Source organism: Balearica regulorum, chromosome 21 (genome assembly GCF_011004875.1).
Source record: "Balearica regulorum gibbericeps isolate bBalReg1 chromosome 21, bBalReg1.pri, whole genome shotgun sequence".
Lineage (NCBI taxonomy): Eukaryota > Metazoa > Chordata > Aves > Gruiformes > Gruidae > Balearica > Balearica regulorum.
In genome coordinates this window covers 7,791,408-7,814,872 of record NC_046204.1, presented here as the reverse complement: position 1 = coordinate 7,814,872, position 23,465 = coordinate 7,791,408, and the positions used below count along the sequence as shown (strand labels likewise).

General features: G+C 51.9%; 3 protein-coding genes across 10 annotated transcripts in view; 2 read left to right on the top strand and 1 right to left on the bottom strand.

Moving 5' to 3' along the window:
• The window catches only part of FBXO42 (F-box protein 42), a 46,475-nt gene extending 45,266 nt beyond the window's left edge, over positions 1 to 1,209 (bottom strand). Inside the window, exon 1 of the mRNA XM_075773014.1 lies at positions 1,066 to 1,209. The gene's annotated coding sequence lies outside the window, so the exon portion shown is untranslated. The remainder of the gene's footprint in view (positions 1 to 1,065) is intronic.
• A 2,108-nt stretch (positions 1,210 to 3,317) lies between these two features.
• On the top strand, positions 3,318 to 17,338 carry SZRD1 (SUZ RNA binding domain containing 1). 8 transcript variants are annotated; one of them, XM_075772966.1, is made up of 6 exons: positions 3,341 to 3,441; positions 4,214 to 4,360; positions 13,392 to 13,441; positions 13,672 to 13,749; positions 14,451 to 14,702; positions 15,078 to 17,338. In XM_075772966.1, exons 1-6 carry the CDS (start codon positions 3,349 to 3,351, stop codon positions 15,178 to 15,180), a joined length of 723 nt encoding a protein of 240 aa, XP_075629081.1. In that variant the 5' UTR covers positions 3,341 to 3,348; the 3' UTR covers positions 15,181 to 17,338. The 8 variants fall into 8 exon arrangements, with proteins under 8 accessions (XP_075629085.1, XP_075629088.1, XP_075629087.1 ...); XM_075772965.1 differs by having other exon boundaries at positions 14,448 to 14,702; XM_075772970.1 differs by lacking the exon at positions 4,214 to 4,360 and having other exon boundaries at positions 3,318 to 3,441; positions 14,448 to 14,702.
• An 846-nt stretch (positions 17,339 to 18,184) lies between these two features.
• Positions 18,185 to 22,502, top strand: NECAP2 (NECAP endocytosis associated 2). Its single transcript, XM_075773076.1, has 8 exons — positions 18,185 to 18,372; positions 19,035 to 19,135; positions 19,240 to 19,344; positions 19,789 to 19,870; positions 20,446 to 20,554; positions 20,720 to 20,894; positions 21,046 to 21,130; positions 21,466 to 22,502. Exons 1-8 carry the CDS (start codon positions 18,200 to 18,202, stop codon positions 21,512 to 21,514), a joined length of 879 nt encoding a protein of 292 aa, XP_075629191.1. The 5' UTR covers positions 18,185 to 18,199; the 3' UTR covers positions 21,515 to 22,502.
• The last annotated feature ends 963 nt before the right edge of the window (positions 22,503 to 23,465 follow it).

Here is a 23,465-nt window from a genome sequence, read left to right as displayed (position 1 = left end):
CCAAGCATTAATTAGACTTTAGGTTATTAAGAACAAGATACCAAGGCTCTGGCTCCTGCTTTCATGGCTCCTAAGAAATACCCTGCCCGATCTGAAAACCCAAACAGGCTTGAAGCAAGACACTTCACCCCAGAGAGGTTTGGGCAGCATCTTGCAGGCAGCATGAGATAATCCTCCCAAGTGAGACCCGTGCATCGCGGCAAGCCCCTGCAGCGTCTGCTCAGCCCAGCCCCATTGTGACAAAAAAACCCAAAAAACCAACCAAACCAAAAAAAACATTCTCAAATCACTGACAAGAGATTATCAGCAAAGACAATGGGGAGTAACACCCTAAACCCTGTTGGGCTGATAAACACCAAGCTTGCTACCGCTGTTGATTTAATACAATGCTTTTAAGACTAAACCAAGTACATATATACACATATGGTGAGCAGCACGCGAGGCATGAATGTGGATGCGAGTCGAGATGTGGATTCACACGGAGTTATTAGGAGAATAACTGGAGGCTGAGCCTCACCTTTGTTTTTACAGGTAGGAGACTGCGAGCCTTGGGGGCAGCCACAACACCCCACAGCCAGCAACACCCGTCCCCCCCGCGCTGCCAGCCTACGCCTTGGCACTGCCCAACACCAACACTGATGTTTTTGGGGTAAACCTGGGGTTTTTTTAGAGGGCAAGGTTTACCCACCCCCGGCAATGAGGAAGACCCTGGGGCTGCCTTCGCCTTCCCCTCCCAACCGGGGCTGCCGCTGCCCTCAGCGGGCAGGGAAGGACCCCCCCCCCCCCCCGCCCTCAGAGGGAGAAGCAGCTCTTGGGGGGGACTACAACACCCCCGGGGGGCTCTGCCCTCAATAGGGACCCCCCAAAAAGAAATAAGGGGGTAAAAGAGGGACTCCGGCCCCCAAATAGGGGAGTCCTCTCCAGGCGAGGCCTGTCCCGCCCTAAGGGGCCTGGCGGCTCGGGCCCACCGCCGCCCCGCTCCCCAGGGAAGGGGCGCTGCCCACCGCCACCACCTCCCGCCCTTCCCTTCCCCGCCCCAGGGAGCCGCACCGCGAGGTCGCTCACCTGCCGCCGGCCACCGCCCGCCGCGGCTGGGCCAGGCCCTCAGGGCTGCAGGCGCCGGGGCCGCCGCGTCTCCCAGGTGACGGCTCGCACCGGCGCCGCCATCTTCCCTCCCCTCAGCCGCCGCCGCCACCGCTCCGGCCACGGCGGAAAACGCATTGCGCAGGCGCCGGCCGGCCCAGCGTCACATGATCACGGAGGGGCGGGGTGAGCGAGTCACGTGGCGCAGGCTCGCCATGATGGGAAGGTCAATTCTCCACGCCTTCCATAGCACAGAGGTCCTTTTCTGGCGGGAGGAGGACGCCATGTTTGGAGGGTCTGGCCAGGGGCACGCGCACCGCCCCGCCGCCATGTTGGAAGAGGCGGGCGGGCGAGGCCGCCATGTTGGGGAGGTCGGCTCTGAGGAGAAGGTGGCAGGGCGGCTCCCTCTCCTCCCCGGCCGCCTCGCAGGCCTCGGCCGCCGCCCTTCTCCTCACGCCTCACCCTTTCCCGGCCTCCCCTCCTTAGCCACCCCACGGGGAGGCATAGCTGGGGCCCGGGGACCCTCCCTGCCCGCAGGGCCAGGGCCTCCCTCGCCACCTGCCATGGCCCTTCTGTGTCCCTGCCTCTCCCCATGTCGCCAAGGGCTGGCCGCCTCCTGAGGCAGGGGACGAGGCGAGGATGGCCCAGCAGGGAGAGGAGAGGGGACCCATCCCTGAAGGGCAGCGGATGGACATTTTGCCACGGCTGTGAGGAAGGAAGGGAGCCCTCGGTGCTGCTGGAGCATGTCCCCGTGGGGGTATGTATGCCTAGGTCATAGCAGATCCGTGTTTTGACGTGTGGTCATGCTGCCAGATTGTGGGGTGACATTATTCCTCTGGGGAATTGGGCGGAGGAAGTCACCGCCATCCTTTCTGTCTTCCACAGACCTGCATCTACCAGAGAGGTTGCCACTCAGCATCCCGGACGCGTGTCCTGCCGAATCAGATGCCCCAGATGACTGGCAGAGGGCTAGGATTACCCGAAAGGAGATGGGGGATCCATCCTCAAGCGTGTAAGTAACCCAGCGTTCACCCTGGGTATGCGTGTACGACCATTCAGATCACACTCCCAAAAGATCCACAATGCTCCCGCACGGTTTTATGGGACGCTCAGTGCCGCAACCGGGAACGGGATTCCTTACGGCACGAGCAAAACCGGCAGGATGGAGGGAAACGTCCAAAAATAATGCCGCTGGGATGTTGAATATACTGCGGATCGAGCCAACAATGCTGGGCACTGCCAGTTCCTGTTTCCTTCTGGAAAAAAAACCAACCGAGAGGATGGGTAGGAACAGCCCGAGGCCGCTGCACCCTTTCCTCTCAGGGAGGAGAAACACCATCTCCTACCCCTCCAGGTGCCAAAAAAGTTGAAATCTGAGGATATAAATCCCCCCTGAGCGCTTCTGCTGCACCAGACACCCCGTAAAAACCCCGCTAGTGGTTTTCCTTTCAGCAGACACCCCCCAAAACCCGGCTGCGGGGGCGCACAGCGGGTCCCTGCCCAGATTTGGGGTTTGGCAGAGGAGGGGGCGGCCGGGGGGCTGTGGAGGGCGAACCCCTACATTGGTGGCAGGAGGGTTTTTAGCCGGATTTTTTTTTTTTTTTTTTTTTTTTTTTAAGAAGCCGGTCGCCATCTGCCGGCAAGCTGCAGCTCTTGGGGGAAAGTTTAAGGATTTAAGGGCAATTTTGATAATTCCTCGTCCCAATGTTTAATTTTTTTAATTTTTTTTTTTTTACGATGCAGGAAGGGGCATTTAATTTTGCAGCAAGCAAAATAAAATGCAATCCTCACCCCAGATACCTTTGTATCGCTCGGAGTAATAGATTGTTGTGGTGAATAACCTGATAAATTAATGTTATTTTGGGGAAATCAAACTGGTTTTAACAGTTGGAGCTGAAGTGATCCTTCCAGCCCCTAAAGAGATTTAAGAGTAGCTGAGAGCTCAGATGAGCCTTTGGCTTGGCGTGTTCTGTTGAAAAAAAGCGCTGGCTCCGTGGGGTGTGAGTGTGCAAGTGTCACACACACACACACACGCGCGTGTCCCCGCCCCGTCCCTGCAGTGGGTCCTCCCGCCCGCCAGGGGGCGCAGCCGCGCCGCGCCCCCCACGCCGCATGCTCGTCCTGCCGCACGTGGCCGCCCGCAGCTGCCTATCGCGCATGCGTTCTCCCTCCCGCCCTTTCCCTGCGGTGCGCAGGCGCGTCGGGCGCACGCCGGTAGGCGGTGACGGCGCAGGCGCACGGGAGAGGGCGGTGGGCGGTGCGCGCATGCGCGAGGCGCGGGGCTGGCGGCGGCGGAGGGGAATTAAAATGGAAGATGAGGAGGTCGCCGAGAGCTGGGAGGAGGCGGCCGACAGCGGGGTGAGGGTGGCTGCTTGGGGCGGTGCGGTGTGGGCCGGGGGTGGTGGGGGGAGAGAGGGAATTGGCGCGGCGGCGCTTGAGGGAGGCGGTGGGGCGCGGCCGGCGGGGCGGCAGGTCTGGAGCGCTTGTTAGGCCTCTTAAAGGGACCGCTGCCTCGCTCGGCGTGGGGGGCTGTAGCTCGGCCACAGCCCTTCCTGCTTGCCTCCTCTCCATCCTGTGGTGCCGGGCTGCCGCAGGGAGCCGCTCCCTGCGCGTCCTTCCGCCCTCGTTTTCTACTTGGTCCCCAAACCCACCCCTCTGTTCCCCCCGGGCCTCGGCCAGGCCGGTAGCGGCTGGCCAGTGCGGGTCGTAGCCGAGCTTGGAACAAAGCTCCTGCTGCTGGGGAGCATGCGGTAGGTGCTGGGGGGATGACGGGTAGCTTGCTTCCTCCGCTGAGGGGCTCTGACTAAGCGTGCCTCCCCGGTGTCACGTCAGCCCTCACAGGCCCTCTGGGGAGAGGCGGGTGGGCTGCGTCTAGCAGGGTGTAGCAGGGAAGCTGGGGTTCACGTGGAAAGCCCTTGCTTCCCCTTGCTTGAAATGAACGTGCTTCTTCATTAGGACAAAACGTGGGGAGTCTTAGCATGGCCTAGTTCGGCTTCCAGTATTGGAGCTGAAGTTCTCGCCTGCTTTTAATAGCCAGCTCAATAGCTGAAGTTTTCGTCACGTCTCTCATGCTGAGAGACTCCAAAGCATTTCTGCGTGTTGTGCTTGCAAAATAAAATCATTATTTTAGCAGGAGCGTGGGCGGATGATCTGCAGGGTATTCACAACAGTGCGACAAGAGAAAGGAAACCGTCTCTGCCAGGCGAACTCCTGTTTTAATAAATTCAGCGGCCTCGTTAATGATCAGAGGGCAGAAGGGCTTCATAACAATGACTTGGTGAGAAGACCGAATTTGATTCTGGTCAGGAGATTGGGTTACGGCTGGCTAGAAAGGGGGTAGCAAAATAGAGCCTGTAACTCAATGCCCTCACCAAGCAGTGCGAGAGATGCCAGCGGCAGGCTGGCAGCGTAAGCGAAGCGCTCGCCCTCTCCTCTTGCCAGTGCCGTGAGACTGCAGTCATAGGGAGCTTCGTGCCGGGCGGCGGAGTTAATTCTGGTGCTCGTTAAATTGTTCCATGAAGGGACACATGGCTTGTGTCTCAGGAGCTGATGATAGCTGTGGCCTTGAGTAATGGTTTAAAATTGTAGGGCTGCTCAAAGCCCAGCCGTCGGTTGTCTTTCCTCTTTGTCCTCTCAGCTTGCACCTTTTAGGTGTTCTTTTAAAGCCCTTAGAAGGAAAATATCTGTCACCTGTCCTTTCTCGCTTCCTTTTCCAGTCCAAACTGCTGAGAATTTGCCTTCATAAACTCAGTGGTGCTTGTGCTGCTGAGCAGAGAGATTTCTGGAGGAGCCGCTGCCACGCTTGCAGCTGCTTTTGCAGTTGTCGGGGCATTGGATGTCTGCAAAAGCAGTTGGAGCAATGGGAAAAGCGAGCTGTCTGTGGCAGGAGCTCTTCTTACGTAAAAGAAGAGACAGGAGCTGGCTTCTGGCATCCGTCGTGGTTTAGAAAGGTCATTTTCAAACCCTGCCCGGCAGGAAGGAGACCCTCTGCTGCTGCTGGTGGCCACAGGAAGGAAAGAGCTAAGTGAAATGGAGTGGAGGAGAGCCCAACCTTGTCTTCTCTAGCGTTTTTTGTGGTCTGAATGGATGCCGGTGCAGTCAGAGACTGCAGGCTTTCCATTCTGCTACAGAAATCAAAGCTACCGGAGGTAGGCAGGTTGAGAAAAGAGGAAGAGAGGGCAGGGAAAGGCTCTGCCGTAGAGCTGGCAGCATGACCGAGCTGCTGGTTAGCAGTTGAAAGAGATTTTGGGTGCACCTGGTGTTCTCTGCGCCTGAAACCCTGCTGCAGTTGTCAGGCAACTGCCTGAACGAGATGGGCCTTCTGTTGAAGGTGCGAGAGGAAAAGCCTTGCGCAGGAAAAGGATATGAGCTGGCCTGGTCCTGTCGTTGCAGGGTTTTATTTGCTTTGTCTTAAGGAATTCCTTTTATTTTCTTCTTTCACCTGTATCTTATTTGGCGTGGGTCTGAGGTGACATGAGACAGATCCCTACGTAAAGGTGCAAGATGTGGCAGATGTGGTCAGTATTCAAGAGGAATATGCAATAAAACAGAAGAGACACCAAGGAGCAGCTTTAAACACATACTCTTCTCCTAATACTTTATGCAGTTGAGAACCCGAGTAGTTTCTTTTTTTAGACCTTTCAGCACATCTCTGGGGGAACAGTTTTAATGTTCCACCCAGAGGGTGTTTGTTAGTATGTCAGATTTTCAGTGCTGGTCCTTTTTCGTGTGTATAGTTCTTGGTCTGAGGCTGTGAACTTGTACTCGCGGCCTTAAATAAGGTGGTTCTCAGCAAGAGGAATTTCTGGGCTGACCAGGGGTGCTGTGGCCTCGTAGTTATAATGTCACTTCCTTTAGCTTTTGCAGATCTGTTGCACTAAAATCGCAGAGAAATCCCCCAAAAACTTGATACAGACCTTCTGCTTTGGTTTGGTAACTCACGTAGCTGCAAAACAGATCCTCAAGCGGTTTTGGGGGTCTTTAACATGGCTTCTGTTTGTCTTTTAGTTTTCTGCATCATCAGAATTGCCCCGTGCTTGCTAGAAAAAGGAGCAGCTCCTTGGGTATGTGCCACCCCCCCGAGTGACCATATGCCAAGCAGATGCCCTCTGCTCCGGCAGCTTCACCTATGCTGGGATTCCTGCAGGCACAGCGGTGTTAATGCTGCCGCAGCAGAACTCCACGAGGCCTCTAGGTCTGTGTTATCTAATTGCTGTCTAATTAAATCTCTGAAATCTCCGTGAAATGGGGAGGTTTTGCTTGTCTGTGAGTTCCAGATGGAAAACCAGCGTGTGAATAACGAATGAATTGTCCAAGTTACAAGTGCCAGGCTTCAGAGACCCAGTCTGGGTTAGTAAACGCTAATATGACTTAATACATGGCTTGTTTTTCTTTTGTGTGGCCTAGCTGGCTTTAAGGAAGAGGGAAATCACAAATGAGAGGCCTAGTTGTGACACCCAAGTCTATTTACCTCGTTAAACTAATAATTAAACATCAGGTGGGAAGTTGGGCTCCAAAACTGGAGTGGAAACCCAGTGTCCAGGGTCACAGGTAATTCACAGCCCTGAATTGGCACTCTTCAGCTGGATTGATTGCTTATTCCTGCGCTAGCTAGAATTGGAGTGTCTTAATTAGTAACTTATTTCAAGTCAGAATCCATGGAGATAAAACATTAGTCTGGCAACCCAGAATAGTTTAAAAAAAAATAAAAATTATCTCCTTGTGTGGGGTGGGTTTTTTTTTTTCTTTCCCCACTTCAGTTTGCTGATGGATGATTTGCAGGGCAGTTATCTCCCAGCTGCTACCTACAACCTCCCCGCTGGTGCTTAAAACTTACCCTACCATAGTCCTGAGTCTAGGTCCCTTGGTTAGACCACAGCTGGCTTCACCGATCGCCACCAGAAAGAGAAATCCCCTCCGATCATCTGATTACTGGCTGCTTGGGGAGGATGTGAGCAGCCAAATGTGGGTGACTGAACTTTGTCCCTCGCGTGTGGGGACGGGGATTGTCACCTGCTTGTGTCACAGTGCTTTGTGAGGACTGTTCACCTGAGGTTTGGAAAAAAAAAAAAAAAACACAACCAAAAAACCACCTCGTTTCTGTCTTCTCTAAATTGGTTTATGTGCAAGTGGCAGAGAGAGGGCTGCCTGCCTTGGATCTCACCCTCCAGCAAAGGCAGCGCATTCTCTGGTCATAAAGGGCTGAATCGAGGGCTTGCATAGTATCGCTTTGAGTTGCTAAGTATGATCAAAGTACAGAGAAGTCAAAAGGAAACTATTTTGGAGCGTAACGCTGTGACCTCCCATCTGCTAACTACTTGTGCGATCGGAGGACCGGTTAGCGGGGTTTTCGCACGCAGGAACTGGAACCTGGAGGAAACCTGTGAGGATGACTGCTGATTTTTGATGTTGGGAAGAAGGGCTGTGAGGATGAATTTTGATTTTTGTAAAACATTTACTAAATATTTGCTTTAGGTGTTTGCAGTTGGTCAAAAAACAAAAAAAAAAAATCTTGAAACTGGGAAATGAAAGTTTCTCTTCCTGTTGCTCAGCGTTGCTTAGGTAGAGGCAGTTTGTTTGATAATAAAAGTGATGTTCGTAGGTTGGGAACGTACAGGTACCGTAATACCGTGATGCAAGTATCGGTTTTGGGCTATTGCTGCAAGTCCTGCGTGGCCCTGCTCGGGTCACTCGGGAGCAGTTTCTCCTCCGTACCTGCTCTCGCAGACCTTAATGAGAGCTGGATGTGCCGATTGACCCTGTGCAGGGATGTGGGTGCAGAAAGCAAAGGGTGATCCTCTGGATTAAGGGATGCCTTTACAAAATAATATGGAAATTAGAGGGCTTTTGCTAGGTTTTTGCCTTTTTTTTTTTTTTTTTTTCCTGGATTGATAAGGGGTGTAAATATAGTCCCGATCTGGATCTCTGAGGGGCCTCTGTGTGACCTACCCACTGCAGGAGGTGCAAAGGGTGCGGAGGGAGAAGGAGCTGCAGCCCTCCCAAATGCTTTTCCCAGCTCCATAATGTATCTGTGCTGGGAATACCGTGTGGCGCCTGCCAGGCTTCTTCCCAAAAATACTCTTGTGTCTTGTTTCTCAATATCCCAGCTGCTGAGAAGCATTATCTACCTATGGAAGATGTAAACGCCAGCACAGCTTAAAAGCCTCTGTGGCTTTCTTGGGTACAGTCCACTGCCAGGATTTAACGTAAGCGGAGTAACTTGGAGAATTAATTAATGGAGCGGTCTGATTCCCAATAGCCTCAGGAATTGGAATGTTCTAGTAATTAATAGAAGATTAATGTATCTTCAGAGGAAAAGAAATAGGTAGCTAATGAGGAGTCAGCTCACAGATAGTGTAGGATTGTCTACTTCTGCTCTTATGTGTCGGTGTTTTCGGTGAAGCTGTGAGTCAGAGATCGGCAGCTGTAAGTTCTTAGGTACCCATTAACAGCTTTGGTAACCTCAGATGTTACAATCTTTTTTTTTTTTTTCTTTTTTTTGCTAAAGAAGAGAACATTAACCAAGCCTTGAAGTTTATCTCCTGTCCTTTAGAAAATGCCAGAGTATCTGATGGTGCTTTTATAAGCAGACGAGGCTTTGTTTTTAGCGTTGGTGTGGGAGGGTGGAACTCTAGCCTAAATTCCCTCTTTCTGGGTTTGATCTTGCACGTTATTTGAGTGAGTGAGGGTAGAAGGTTGTGTTCAGGAGTAATCTCCAGTAAATACATCAAAGAATGTGGTTAATGGGTTGTTTTTTTTTTAGGGCTGTGTACTTGAAATGTTATCAAATTTATAGGAGAGCAGAGCTTCCTTTATTGGGGACTATCATGTGCTCTGGTAGGTATCTCCTCTCAATTTCTGCAAAGTAACCTCATTTTGGAGGTGTGTGTGGGGGGGAATATCCTCCTAGGGCAAGGGATTTGTTGGAAGCCCAAGTCTCTGCTTTCCTTCAAACATTCAGTTGTGGTTACTCACTAAACTTGAAATAAAAAATAGCCAGCAGTTATCTTGTTGTTCCTTTCCCCTGTATCAGCAGAGCTTGGAGCTGCTGTTGTTTAGTCTATTTAGAGACCTTCTGCTGGCAGGGATGGGAAGGATAGCTCTTCCTACGTGTCTGATGCATTATAGTTATTCCAACAAAGTTCTTTAGACAACAGCTAGGGCTGACTTGGGCCTCTTTCTCTGCTTTGCAACACGCTGGAGAACCGAGTTTGCTTGGGATGGTGCCTAGACCCCACGTGAACCTGTGATCCATAGTAGCCGACCTCTGTAGGGGCGTCCCTTCCTGAAGGGCACATTTCTGGGGGTGTCGGGGGGGGGAGCATCTATCTCCAACTTGCTAATAACATCACAAAATTACCAGCTAACTTGGTGGGGTTCGTACTTAAGATGACAGAGCGTAAGAGTGTCGGGTTTGTGTCTTAGTGTGTGTCTAACCACTATCCAGGAGGTACTTTATTGATCCTTGCTATTTTTCTCAGGGTTAAATGGTGGGAAGGATGGCTGTGATGGGGCTGGAGTTCAGTTTCCATTACATCTTCATCTACAAATGTGGCTTAAATGTCAAAGAACAGTGTCTTCTTCATGCTGTTTGTTTGGGTCCTTTTTAGTATCTAGACATAATAGCACTAAAAATAGTTTGGTGGGATTCTTCACTAATCTTTGGGGAGGGTGTTTTAACAGGGGTGTAAATGAGGCTTAGTTTTTGGTTATATAAATAAGTTTGTTTGGGAAATGAAAGCTAGGAGAGCCTCCTAAGAAGATTAATAACTGTTTTTTGTAGGGTGTGACCTGCCCAGCTACTGGGTACGTGCAGCGTGATGTCTTCAAATGCCAAGTCTAATTGCCTCTGCTGTGAGCTCGTGCCTTTGGGTTGTTGTAGTGCTTCTGGCACTTGCCCTGTAAGTCAGGTCCTAATTTTATCTCGGTGGCAGTGTGACATAGCAGTGGAAAGGGAATGACATCAGCAGATGAACAGCTCTGTGCAGAGCAGCAGCAGGGATTTTTTTTTTTCTTTCATTAAAAATAAGGCATGTCAAGGTGTTTCTGCTTCTAAAGCTTATAAATTCATGCTTCGTGATCCCCGTCACGAACTGTTAGCTGTCTGAGGCTGTTAGTGTCTTGGGTTGTTTTTGCAGGGTGATTAAGGGCTGCCCGTTTGAATTGGCAGCGCTCTCCACGTTCAAACGCCTCCATACCTACCATTCCAAACACGGGAGTATTAAACACTGAGAGTTTGCAGTGCTGTGACTTTTACTGATAAAAGATGGGGTCAATCCCTGCATTTAAAAGAAAACACGACAACCTCTAACGTATCAAGAGGTGTGTGTGAGGTGGGGAGCTGCTTTTTTATGCTAGCCATCCACTTTGAGCACAAAGGAAGGCTTTTTCTACCCAAGAGTTCAGTGGATGTCTGGAGGCAGCTGGAATTCCCTCAGCAGCGCTGGGAATTACGAGGATTGTGTAAGACTTAACGGTTGGTTGGATGGGGTGAGAGCGATACGTGTATATTTGGTGGGGATGATTGTTTCATCTTATTCTGCCAGGATTTCTACGTGTGGAGGAAGCCTCTTGTTTTGGAGAGTACACAGTGGTTCTAACAGCTGCTGATGTTACAACTTCCAGGATATTTTAGCTGCCCGTTACTTTGCTCCTCGGTGTGAGGAGCTCCCCGGGAGTGGAGCAACTGTTGAGCATGCGTGCGGTGGGTTATGAACCAGGACCGTGTGCGTTCGCTTAGTGACTACTGGCCATCGCGGAGGGATGAGAGGCAAAAATACTGAGTGTTTTGCAAGAAGCGGTCTGCACAGGAGTAGGAAGGAGGGGAACTGAGACTGGAAAGGGCTTGTTTGGGGAGGGGTGTCATGACGGCAGATTTTGAAGGATTCCTTGGAATAAATTTGCATGTGTTGAGCAAATTAAAGATCTATGGGGTTTGTTTTCTTTTTTGTCTGGTAGGGGAAGCTGCACGCTCTGGTGTCAGAGGATGCAGTCAGAGGAAGTCCGGCACGTGTGAGGGTGTGAAGAGCTGTCCAGCAGTGCTCAGTCAGGGTGACAGTCATGTTAATCAGGGTGTTTTTCAGATGCTGAGGTCGAACCAACACTTTGCAATTACAGGATCTCGTAGTCCGAAGTACAGACCGCGACTTTAGCCCCAGGACTGACCTGCAAAGCCACCAGGAATGTAGAAATGTGGCTTTTGTCAAAGCCATCTCTCTTCTGCCAGGAAGGAGAGAGGTGAGAGCAGAACGGAGCCTTCCTCATGCCTGCCGTGTGGCTTGTCGTGCTTTTGTGCCCCACAGTCCTCGCTGTGGGCTGTTGAGCTTGTCTGCCCCTGGTTGAGTGGTTCAGTGCCGTGGTTCTGACTCGCAGCTGGCTTCGTAGTCGCTGTGTGGCACCGAACACTAAGTGAAATGAGTTGAGATGCTCTTCAGTGTGCTTCCCCGCCTCCGCCCCGTCTTCCTGTCGTGCCTATTCCCCATGCAATGAAGTGTTTAATAAGGGATATTTAGGGAAGATTTCTTCCAGTCCACTGCTTCCAGGAGGCCCTGGGGAGGCGCGGTTAACTATTTGAGTCTGAAAAAAATGTTTTAAAGACTCTTCTGTAGCAGGATATAACCTCTTCTGGCATGGTGTGGGCAGATGAGCTAACCCCTTCCCCTTAATTTGGCTTTCATTGTTTGCTGCTAGCTGCTCTACAACATCCCCATCCTTGCCGGGATATCCGTTTCCCTGCTGCCTGTTCCTGGACAGCCGTTCTTCTGTCTCTGCAGGCAGTTGATCCACATCTTTTTCCATCCTCCTGAGCAGCGGCTGGGATGGGATTTTCCTCCCAGTTCCAGAGGAAGGAACCTGTAGGTGTGTTTGCCCTCAGCGGGAGGCTCTAGCCGTGACCTGGCCTTCTGTTCAATGCCACGTTAAGCCCCTGGCTGGTTTTGTTCTTACAAATCACCCATCGCCTCCCAGTACAGAGTTTGGTAGAAAATTCAACCTTCCACCCACTTTTTGTCTTCCCAAAATGCTTTATAACTATTCCCTCCTCGATGGAGGCTACCGTGGGCTGTTGGCCTGCGTAGCTGTGTGACCAAGAGTAAACACCGTGGTTTGGCATCTTGTAGAGACTTGTATTCATTCCTTGCTTACTGGGGCATCAGGGAATTGCCGTGCAAACCAGTTTCTTTACTGGGTTGCGCCTGCTGTGGTTTTTGACAGCAGGGTAGGCTCCGCTGGCAGCGAGCTTTCAGCATAGTTAGGCAAACCAGCCTGAAAAGTAGAGCAGCTGCATCCTGCCAGAAGCTTGGAATTTCCTTCAGTATTGCCAGCTACCGGCCGGTGAAACTAGGACACTCTCAGGTAGTTGGTTTTTTTGGGGATTTTTTTTTCCCCCCTCTTCATTGATGATTAAATAAAACGCATCACTGTTTCGGAGGTTCTTTTCATAGCATCAGCAACCATGGGAATCTATCAGTGAGGCTGGGGAAGGTTGCCTAAAGAGAGGTGGGGACCAAAAGCTGGCTTAATTTTTCTATTTAGCAAGGTTTCTCTGCACAGTTGCTCCGATTGCAAAACATAAACACCTTTGCTGAGGTAGATGCAAGACCTGGGCAGAAGGTGACGTCCTTAAAAAGCCACTCTCTGTTGACATTCGGGGGTGATTAATACATCTTTCCGCCAATTGATGACTCGACAGCTATGTTGCAAAGGGAAGAAGAAGCGCAATAAGGCTCGGCTCTGCTCCGGCGAGTCCTCGGGTGCATGTCGGGCAGGGCAGGGACTTTTTTGTGAAGGAGGATTATTGCAGCGAGCAGCAGGAATGCGGACCTGCCGGCTAGTGCTCCGAACGGCTGCAGGCTCCAGGGCTGAGCTGCCCCACTGAAATCAAGCGTATAGACTGATGCGAATCGCCCCGGCTGCTGCTTCTCTGCCCGACAGGTTTGCCGCCGGTTCCTGCTCAGATCTGGGAATACCTTGCTACGTATTCCCATGGCTCTTCACCCTTAATAGAGCTTTCTTGCCAGCCCAAGTCCTTAAAATGAAAGATGAGCGCCTCGCAGCTGCCCTCTCGCCACGATACGCACAATCCACAGCCTGCTGTAGGTGTATTAATGACTACGGTACAATATACGTGGTGCCTTTGCTTTTCTCTGCCTCTTGATTTGCAAATCATCCTCAGTTGGAGACGCACGCTCTCTCTGCCCCCCTCATAGTATCACTGTACGGAAGAGCGAAATTAAATGCGCGTGCGGACTGACTCAAACTCCAATCTCCAAGACGAGCCTTCAGGTTTTTGTTTTTATCTCCTTTTGCAGGAAATAGACAGACGGTTGGAAAAGAAGCTGAAGATCACACAGAAGGAAAGGTAACGATGCTGTGCGGTTCGGTTAAAAAAACCCAACCCTTCTTTTCCTGAGGTGCTGTTGGACGTCTGAAGACCTGGGGAGTGGGAATAGTGGGGAAACGGCTTCAAACTGAGCAGAACGCGCTGGGTTGGAGTTCAGAAATAGGGAATCTCTGTAATCGTGCCACTAGATGGCCCTTTCAGTCCGTAGCAGGGTAGCGGAAAGCTTCTTGAGAGTGATTTTATTTCAGAGCCGGGTCTTCCAGACTGGATGTAGCTACAGCTATGGGGAAGCCATTTAAGAAAAAGACACTCAAAGGAAGAAATGGGTGAGTCAGGTAATCCCAACTCATGGCCCTAAATTGGCTTGCCGTGTCTTGCGTCAGTAGGATTTTCTTTTCCTGCTTACTTTGGGTTGGGGCGGGGGCGTGTGTGTTATTGTCTTTAGCAGAAATATTTCTGATCACTTCTGACAAGTCTTTTGTTGTTGCTTTTTTGTTTATCCCCTCTGATTCTTAGTAGGCCACTTAGAGTCATGGTATTACTTCTCTGGGACTTCCGCATAGAGAAGGGACCATTTAAAAAAAAATAAAAAAAAGTCAAATGATGAGACGGGGGCCCAGGCTGGCTCCGAGAAGTGAAATGGCAGGGTTGAAGCAGAAGACTGGGTATCCTGGTGAGAGGAGCCCTAAAAATCCTTGCAGAGAATGGAATCCAGGTGTTTATACCGATATCTGAGAACATAAGTGCTCAAACTCTTGCCCAGTCTCTGCTTCCCTTTGCTTTGGTCGAGTTTAAAGATGTCGAACGCAGCAGGGACTGGTTTTCTGGCCCTTCTTGAGCTAATCTCCTCCAAACCTGCCTGCTGCTCTAGTTTAGGGTTACAAATATAACGAGGTCTTTAATTATTACAGGCTGCCTCTTAATCACGGGAATGACATCTGACTGGGAGGAATTCACATGCAGAGTGAAAAAACATGCTCGCCATAGAAAACAAGAACCAACCAAATGTTTTTCTTTTAAACAGTAGAAAGTCAAAATCTCCTCCTAAAGTGCCGATCGTGATTCAGGACGACAGCCTTCCTGCGGGTCCTCCCCCTCAGATCCGCATCTTGAAGAGACCGACAACCAACGGTGTTCTCAGCAATCCCAACTCCGCCAGCAGACCGGCCTTCCCCGTGAAATCCTTGGCGCAAAGGGAGGCGGAGTACGCGGAAGCCAGGAAACGAATATTGGGCAGCGCGAGCCCCGAAGAAGAGCAGGAGAAACCCATTCTAGATAGGTGAGAAACCCGGTTTTATTTAGGAGAGAGCGGCCTTGCGTGCCGTGGCGTATCCGAGTGCTCCTTGTGAACGCCTTCCTATCAGGAGGGGGATGAGCTCCTTGAAGAGGAGGTCACCAAGGAGGAAGGAGTGCTTTGTTAGCAAGCAGGGTGTCATAAATCTCTCATATACAGGAGTTAAGGGAAGCGCAAGGCGGTAAAGGTTACCTTGGACCCTTGGAAGAGCGTGCTGGGGGTATAGAGAGGAGTGCGGGCAGGCAGAGTTATCCTGGCGGGGCGCATCCTCGTCTCCCCCGAGGTTTTTGACTTCAGGTGGCTTCCCATCGAGGCGGAAGCGTTCGTTTCCTCTGCCTCAGATCTCCTTTCTCCTTGCAGGCCGCCGAGGATCTCCCAGCCGGAAGACTCCAGACAGCCCAACAATGTGATTAGACAACCCCTGGGTCCCGATGGCTCACAAGGCTTCAAACAACGCAGATAAACGCGGGCCGGAGATGCTGCTGCGGAAGGCAGGGTCCGCCGCCACGGGTCGCGCTGCCGTGACGGACAAACGGACTTGAGCAAAGGGAACTACCTGGTTTATTTGCACTGTGATTTATTTTTTTTTTTTCCCCTTTGCTCTACCCACTGTGACCTTCAACCCCACGCACTGTGACCTCCCCTCTCCACCCACTGTGACCGGCAAACCGAGAAGGGCTTGTCCCCATGTTGCTGTAAAAGAGGAAAAAAAAAAAAAAAAAAAAAGGGGGAGGGCCGAGGGGAGGGGGGTTATAAAGGACTCGGACGGGTGCAGGGAGTCGTGTGTGTGCCACTTGGGTTGAAGCTAGCGCCAGCAATAATGTTCGTTGTACTCGCAACCTGGGATTTAAGGAAAAAAAAAATAATATGGGAAGCCTCCCCAGATGCGCGTGTTGTCCTCATCACTTTAAGAGCAAGTTCTGTTTCAAAGGATCTCTTTTTATTTTATTTTTTTTTTTCTTGTTTGGTTTTCTGTATATCAGATCAACGGTGTGCATGGGAAGGGTTTTAACTGTTTGTTTTAATTGAGAGGTAGTTAAGTGTTGGCAAAGGAGTTTCAATGAATTTTTGCGACTTTTAACGGCTCGGGTTTGGCAAACTCTTCGCTTCTCGTTCTCTATTTCTACCGCTGCCAAGCACGTGGAAGTGAACTCTCGAATACCTGGCCTTTTCCGATCGCCTTGGGAGCCGGCGGAGTCCGACGACTTAGTTTACGTCTTGCACCTGTTAAAGCTTAGCTAGTATTTTCTGCTGGCTTTGAGGAAAAGCTTAAAATACATCATTTTTCTTTTTTTTTTTTTTTTTTTTTTTTCCTTTTTGTATTTGGGGAGAAGGGAATGTAGACGGATCCCGTGAAAATGCCTCCTGCCCGGCCGCCATTTGCAGCAGAGCACGCCAGGCGGCGAAGAATTAGGGCTCCATTGCGAGGAGGAGAACAGCCGGTGCCGCTCCGGTCGGTGAAATAAATACGTGGAGAGGAGCCCCGCTCCGTATGGCCCGCGTTCGTCAAGCGGCTGGCGTAACGACCGGGAGCGGGACGTCCCGAGCGCCCGAACTCAAGCGGCTTGATCTCTTGATCCTGGGATGAGCTGCGTTCGCCTTCTGGAAGTCACGGACGTTGGGAACAAAACCCACCGTGGATAAAGTCTGGATGATTCCTCTTGTCTTCCTGGCGGCAGCTGGCTCCCCGCGAGGCTTCAGGGAAGGGATTTTCCTCCTCCAGATTCCGGGAAGAGGACAGGGAAGCTGGTTGTCCGCAAGAACACGGATCCTTCCCCTCCGGATGAAGCTGACCTACCTTAATATCACGTAATATCGAGGGATTAGATGAACACTAAATCTCTTCGTGGAGGGGATGGTACCTAGAAACCCATTTCTGGTTATCGGCGGATTATTCTGTATGGGTACAACCTTCCCTGCCGCTTCGTACTCAGTAGGTTCAAGGGTAAACGAGGAAATTTTAATGACGTCTTCTACCCAAAGGGAAGTGACCGTACAGAGAGACATGTATGGAAATACGGCTTGAAAAAAATAATAATACCGGTAAAATAAAACTACCTGTGTATTAAAAGAATCCGCTAGAGCGTTAATTAGCTGATTAAAGCACCAAGGATGGTGGCGAGGTGGGGGTGGGCGGATGTTCTCCAGGTTTCCCCACCGCTGGCGCTTTTTGGGGGGGAAATCTTATATTTTTATCCCCCCGCCACAGGCTCGTGGTCAGAATCCATCCCAGGGGTGGCGGGAGGGGAGAACGACATCAGCAATAACCGTAGTTCACCGCGCCTTTCCTTAATTATTACTAAAAATAGCTTTTCATGGCCAAAAAAAACCCCCAAATCCACCCGATTCCTGGTGTAGCCGGTCAGTGTTAAAGTTGCCGCCTCCTCTGGCACTGAAATTTCCGTTTCTGGCACCGAAATTTCCGGCACCGAATCTTCCGACTCCTCCGTCCCGGTGACCAGGATACGTCCCGCCCGCGGGCAGGGCTCGGCGTTCCTGCGGGAAGCCCCTTCATCCCGGGAAGGTGGAGGATAATAAACACCTGTTTTCACCCCAAAATGTGCGCCGAAGAGAAAACGTTTTATAAATTGTATTTTAAATAAATGTCTTTAAACTTTTAATGACTTTTTTTTTTCCTTTTTTCCTTCCCTCCCCTCCTCCTTTATCCCCCGTCTCTTGCAGGGGCCGCTGCAAGAGGGATGTTTCGGTGGCAGCTTAAGCTCCCAGCACGAGTAGATGCTTAAAAATTCATCAGGAAGGTAAAATCTGGGAGTCTTTGGCCGTAATTGTGCCGCTATTTACCCAAAAAGGGGAAATTTTGCCCCGTTTTTAGGGTTGCTGGGGAGATGAGGTGTGAGGAGGGTGGGAGGTGGCAGTGCTCGGAGGAAGGATGTGGTTTCCAAACCTGGGTGTGAGCTGTGCCCGTGCTGCCTCTCACCATGGAGGATAAAAGAAAATAATTTAATTTAATTTTATTTAATTTTATTTATTTATTTATTTATTTTAATGTGCTGGCCTCCCCACTTGGGTGTTGTGCTTGATAACTGCTGGAAAAGGTGGGGAGAGGCTGTCAGGGTGCCTCCAGCCGAGGCAAGGAGGGGTCAGGGTGCGCTGGCAGCTCCCGCAGGCGCCGACTCCTTTAAAATTCGCGTTTTTAACTTTTTTTTTTTTTAACGTGAAATGAGGAAAAACCTGTGACTTTTGGTACTCAGAGTTGCTAGGCAGGGAGGAAAGGTGCTGCAGGAGCAGGCCCGGCTGGCAACGGGGCTGGGCTGGGAGCCGGGCGCTGTGCAGCCGCTCCCCGCGATCGCGTCCTGGTTCCCAGTTCCAGCCGCCAACTGGGACCAGTTCCCCCCCTCACGGCTTCGCCTTCCCTGCAGTGGAGCCTCCCGCCCGCCAGGGGGCGCCGCGGCGGCGGGCGGGGAAGCGTCTGCCTGCCCCTCCGCTCCCTTTAGCCCCGCCTGGGGAAAGGGGGCGGTACCATGGAGGCGGGCCGTACCATCGAGGCGGCGGGCCAGAGCGGCGGCGGCGGGCGGAGTTCCGCCGCGATGGCGGCCATGGCAGCGGAGGAGGAGGAGTACGAGGCGGTGCTGTGCATGAAGCCGGCGGTGCACGTCTACCGGGTGCCGCCGCGGGCCTCCAACCGCGGCTACAGGTGGGGCTTGCCCCTCTCCCGTGGGCCCTGTCCCGCTGTGGGGTGCCTCTGTTCCCCCCTTGGCTTACATGGCGTCTGTCCCGTCCCTCCTGTCACGGGGCTGCGTGGGGTTTTCCCCCTCCCCGTGGGGTGTGCGGGGTCCCTTCCCCGTAAGGTGTATGGGACCTGCTCCTCGTGAGGTATCCCTGCCCCCCCATCCCGGCCCCACACCCCCAGCAGGGGATCTCCGACCCCCCGCCGTGTTTTGGGTCTCTTCTCCCGTCACCCCTCGGCCTGGGCTAAAGGCTTGGCCTGGCAGCGTCAGGCTGGAGCTAACGCAGCTCTGTGCCCCCGAGAAGCTGCTTTCGAGCTGGAGATCCTGCAGAAAGGGAAGTGAAACCTCTCATGCAATTCTGCCTGGTCCCCGCTGCGACCTGACGCCTGGTTTTGCAGGGGGGCAGCTGGTTTGGGGTGAAACGAGAGACGTCGTGATGAACCTGCCGCCTCTCGCAGCGAGTGTGGGTGCAAGCAGGTTCTTGCTTGCGCCGCTTTGGTGCTGTTAACAAGGAGAGTCAAGCAGGCGAGCTCTGTGACATGTTATGGGGGAGTTAAAATAGGTCGGTGGTGTCGTCTGGGGCGTGAGAGGCAGCTCAGGCGTTGGTCGCTGTTTCCTCTTTCCCCAGAGCTGCAGAGTGGCAGCTGGACCAGCCAGCGTGGAGCGGCAGGCTGCGGATCACGGCCAAGGGCAAGACCGCGTTCATTAAGCTGGAGGACAAGACCTCAGGTAAGGAGAAGGGAAGGTGACGGCTCCGTGCCTCTTGGTGGGGATGAAGACGGCGCAGAGATGCTATGCCCTGGCATTAACCCGCTCCCCTTTCTCTTTTTCAGGAGAACTTTTTGCCCAGGCGCCGGTGGAGCAGTTCCCTGGCATCGCTGTGGAGGGCGTGACGGACTCCAGCAGATACTTCGTCATCCGCATCGAAGACGGGAACGGTGTGTCACGATACACGGGGGCCGGGTTGGGGGAATCGCCTCAGAAAGCCTTCGGTGCCCGTGCTGCTCTTACTCGTGAAGGATTCTTGCTTCCAAGGGCGAAATACTCCCTGCATACGGTGGCACAGGGATGAATTATCTCGCTCCCATGCGCCAGGCGCACTGTGTCCTTCACCGGGAATGAAAACAGTTTCATTTTGCTGCTGGGCGTTAGCGTGAGGATGCCTCTGTGTGCAGGATCATCGCCGTGATGCCAGCCTCCGCTTTGACTTGCTTATATCAATTTTAAACCCGGTTTTACTAAGCCTGTACATGCAACCAACAAGCTAAAGACATCTCCAGTCCCATATCTCGCTCTCTAGAGTCCCCGTTCCAGTTGGAAGAGGTGGTACGGGGTATCCCATCCCTTTGCGACTCCAGCCCTTACTCTTCCTCCTTCCCCAGGGCGCCGAGCTTTCATTGGAGTCGGTTTTGTCGACCGAGGGGATGCTTTTGACTTCAATGTGGCTCTCCAAGACCATTTTAAGTGAGTTCGTGCTTCTCCCTGCTCTCAGCTCGATGGTTTTTTTGCGGTTGTCTGCCAGAAGTGGACAAGGGGAGAGGAAGCTGGGAGCTCCTGTTGTGTTTGAGCGGGCAAGCATGGTGCGAAGAGGTGGAAACAGCTCTCCCTCTCTCAAATATTCCCCAATCTGTATTAGCAGGGTCCCAAACTGAGCTTCCTAGCCCAAAATTGGACAAATTCCCTAATTCCTTTCCTTCTCTTCGCTTGCCACTGGTAAAGGGCTGTTCCTGAGGGGTTGGGATGCTGCTCTAGCTGCTGGCAGATGGCAGGGCTTTGGGGCAGGACAGGCTGTGCTCCTGGCTGGAGGATCCTGCAGCTCCGGCCCTGACAGCCGCTGGTAGGAATCGTTCCCTCTGCACTGCCTGTAGCACGTTGCTCTGGCAGACAAGGTCTCAGATCACATCCAGCGCCTTTAGAGAGCTGCTGCCAGGCTGAGGGGACGATCTTGGGCAGGATTTGTCCGAGAGCGCCTCAGGCTGGTGGTTGACATGTCTTTTTTTTTTTTCTTTCTCTCGTTTTTTTTTCTTTCTCTCCTGCAGATGGGTGAGGCAGCAGAGCGAGCTGGCCAGACAGGCTGAGAACCCCAGTCAGGGACCCAAACTGGATCTGGGCTTCAAGGAGGGGCAAACCATCAAGCTCAACATTGCGGTGAGGGGCTTTTCCGGCTAAATCCTCTCCCGACGTTTCCCACAGCAGCAGTTTTTTCCCCCAGAATAAATCCATTTGGCTTCGTGCAAGCCGTGGCTGGGAGGAATCACGCTCTGGCTCTGGATTTAAACGTGATACCACCCATTTTTTCCTCTCTTCTTTCAGAATATGAAGAAAAAAGAAGGAACAACGGGGAACACCAGACCACGTCCCACGAGTCTTGGGGGCCTGAGTTTGCTCCCACCACCTCCCAGTGGAAAAAATTCTGCTCCGGTTTGTCCTGGAGAGCGACCGTCTTCGCTCTCAGTGCCCACCCAGCTCCCAGGCACCCCCATCACAGGTCCGTGGTCACACAGCAACGACTGTAAAGCTCTTCAGACTCCGTTTTATCCATCAAATTTGGGAAAACAGAGGGGGAATTTGGGAGTAAGAGTGGGAAATAACTCCTGATGTTTATTTTCTCTCTTTCCGACTTTCCTGGCCGCCGACAGACTCCCTCTTGTCCTGGCCGCAGCCCGCTGCTGCTCCCTCTGCCGCTGCCACCGACGTCTGGGGAGACTTTGCCAAAGCTTCGGGGTGAGGCCGGGTGGGGTTTGCGGGTGACGTGAGCGATCCAAATCCTACTTATTTTGCTGAAAATCCCTGCTGGGGTGGGGGCACGGCTCCATCCAAACACCTGGTTGGGATTTAAAAGCAGTTCTGAGAGCGTGTGTCGCAAATATCTGCGAGTGCTGCCTTCCTCTTCCTCCTCATCTTCCCCTGCTGCTCCGGGCAGAGGGGGGAAGAGTTTTGGGGTGACCCTGGAGGACCCATTTGCAGCTGCCCGGCTCCCTCCCCGCACGCCGCAGTCCCTTTCAGCGTCTAAAACCTCTTTTTTTTTTTTCTCCTCTTTTTCTCTCTTGTCTCTCCAGATCAGCTTCTACCCAGACTCAGGCGAATGCTGGCTGGGTTCAGTTCTGATCCTGGCCCCTCGTCCGCTCCTCGGGATTCCTTTGGGACCAAAGCAGGGAGATTTGGGAACACCCTGTTCCTGCCCTCAATTTAAATTGATTATCGAAATAAATTTCGATAATAAATGAAACTTATTATCGAAATGTTGAAATAAGTGCCAGAAAGCAAATGGAACACGTGCCTTAAAACACTCCACGCCAGCGCCCTCCGTGTCGAGGAGGGACTTTTATTTTCTACCTGGATCGCAGGAAACTGCTCAGGCTTCTTTCTGCAAAAAAACCAAAAACAAAAACAAAAAAAGCTGTCGGCTTCATCGCCTCTCCTTAATAACGAGAGGGTGAGCGATTGCTCGGAGCAGGAGGCCTCTCGCTCGCCCAATTAAGATAGTTTTCGCTAAAGGTTTATGTGATAGAGCTTCCTCAGAGACTTTTCCTTTTTTTCCTCGTGTATTTGGGCTGGATAAATCCTTCCCTCGGTGCAGAGCGTCCTCCTGGAGACATCTCGCCTGCGAAATCCAGACGAACGCCCTGCCAAGATGCTGAGCGTCCCCCTGATTTTTATTCCGAGTGGGAGGTGGGAAGCCGGACCGCTGCGTTTTGATGCTGAAATTCCTAATTTCTTGCTCCAAGAAGATTATTCTTCTCCCCCCCCCTTCTATTTTGAAGACAGATTATTATTTTTCTTCTTTTACTTCTTTCTGCAGACGTTTTATTAAGCAATATATGCAATGAAGGACAGAATGGAGTCGGTCTCTTTGACAGAGCTGGGGTTGAGATTCCTCTTTAAACAAATAAATATTTTCTTACCTATTTATATTAAGGCTTTTCAGTGTACAAAGTCCTGCTTAATTTTTTTTTTTCCTTTTGGTGCCTCAGATTTTTACTATTTCCAACTGGATGACGCGTATTTAGATTTCAGAGCTTAATTTTGCCTCGCGCAAACCCAGGTGAGAGATGTAAAGCTTCAAAGTGAATAATAAAATGTTTTTGATGCCAAATACGATTTTTTTTAATTTTTTTTTTTTTTTTTACCTTCCCCGTGGGAGCTCGGAGGGGTTGGGATGAGTTTTTTGTGGTTTTCCCCCTCCTTGCCGGTGTCGAGGAGACTGTCGGATGGCGAAGCACAACAGACGCTTGTTGCTTAGCAGTGGTTTTATGGTTGGGAAGGACTCCGGGAGGGGAAGGTAAGGAAAGAAACAGGGGTGGGGGGGTGGAAAAAGAGATTTCTTGCATCCCCAGGGGATTTATTAGTGATTTTTCCCTGCTGGGGTGAGAGCAGAAAAGCCGTAATTACCCCGGGGAGGTAAAATTTGCTGCCCTGGGGTGGTTGCAGAGGCTCCGGCACAGGGGGAGACGCATCCCGGGGGGGTTTAATGCCGGTTTAATGCCCCGTAGCAACCCTGGCACGCTCCACCCCAAAGCTTTTCCTGCCAGAGCAAACCCCTGGGCTTTAATGAGCTTAACGAGGACCAGGATTTAATGAAAGGGCTGGCTTACTCTCTCCAAGGAGCTCCTTTCCCCGGTGGCAACCAGCACCAATCCTGCCTGGCGAGGGGGGGGGACAGCGCAGCAAAGTAAGCACATTTCCACCGATTTTGGGTACGGGGAAGCGCCGGGCACTGCTATTTTTTTCTGTTTTCCTTTCTTTTACTCATTATCCCTTTTCGCTAAGAGCCTCGTTAGTTATTTTTAATTACAAAGCCCTGCTCGGCAGGGAGCGGGGGTGGAATATTCGGTGATATTTTTGGTGGCGGATGCTAAAACGTCGCAAACTGGTGGCTTCACCGGAGGCCTGGGGACCCCCGAGGCGGCCAGGAAGAGGAGGGTCCCCGGTCCCGCCGTCACGCAGGGAGGGGAAGGCGAGGATTTCGGGTTAATCCCGACCACGCATCCGCTCTCCGCTCGTAGGCAGAACGTAGAACCGAACCGAAACCCCAAAAATCCCGGGAAAGGAGATTTGG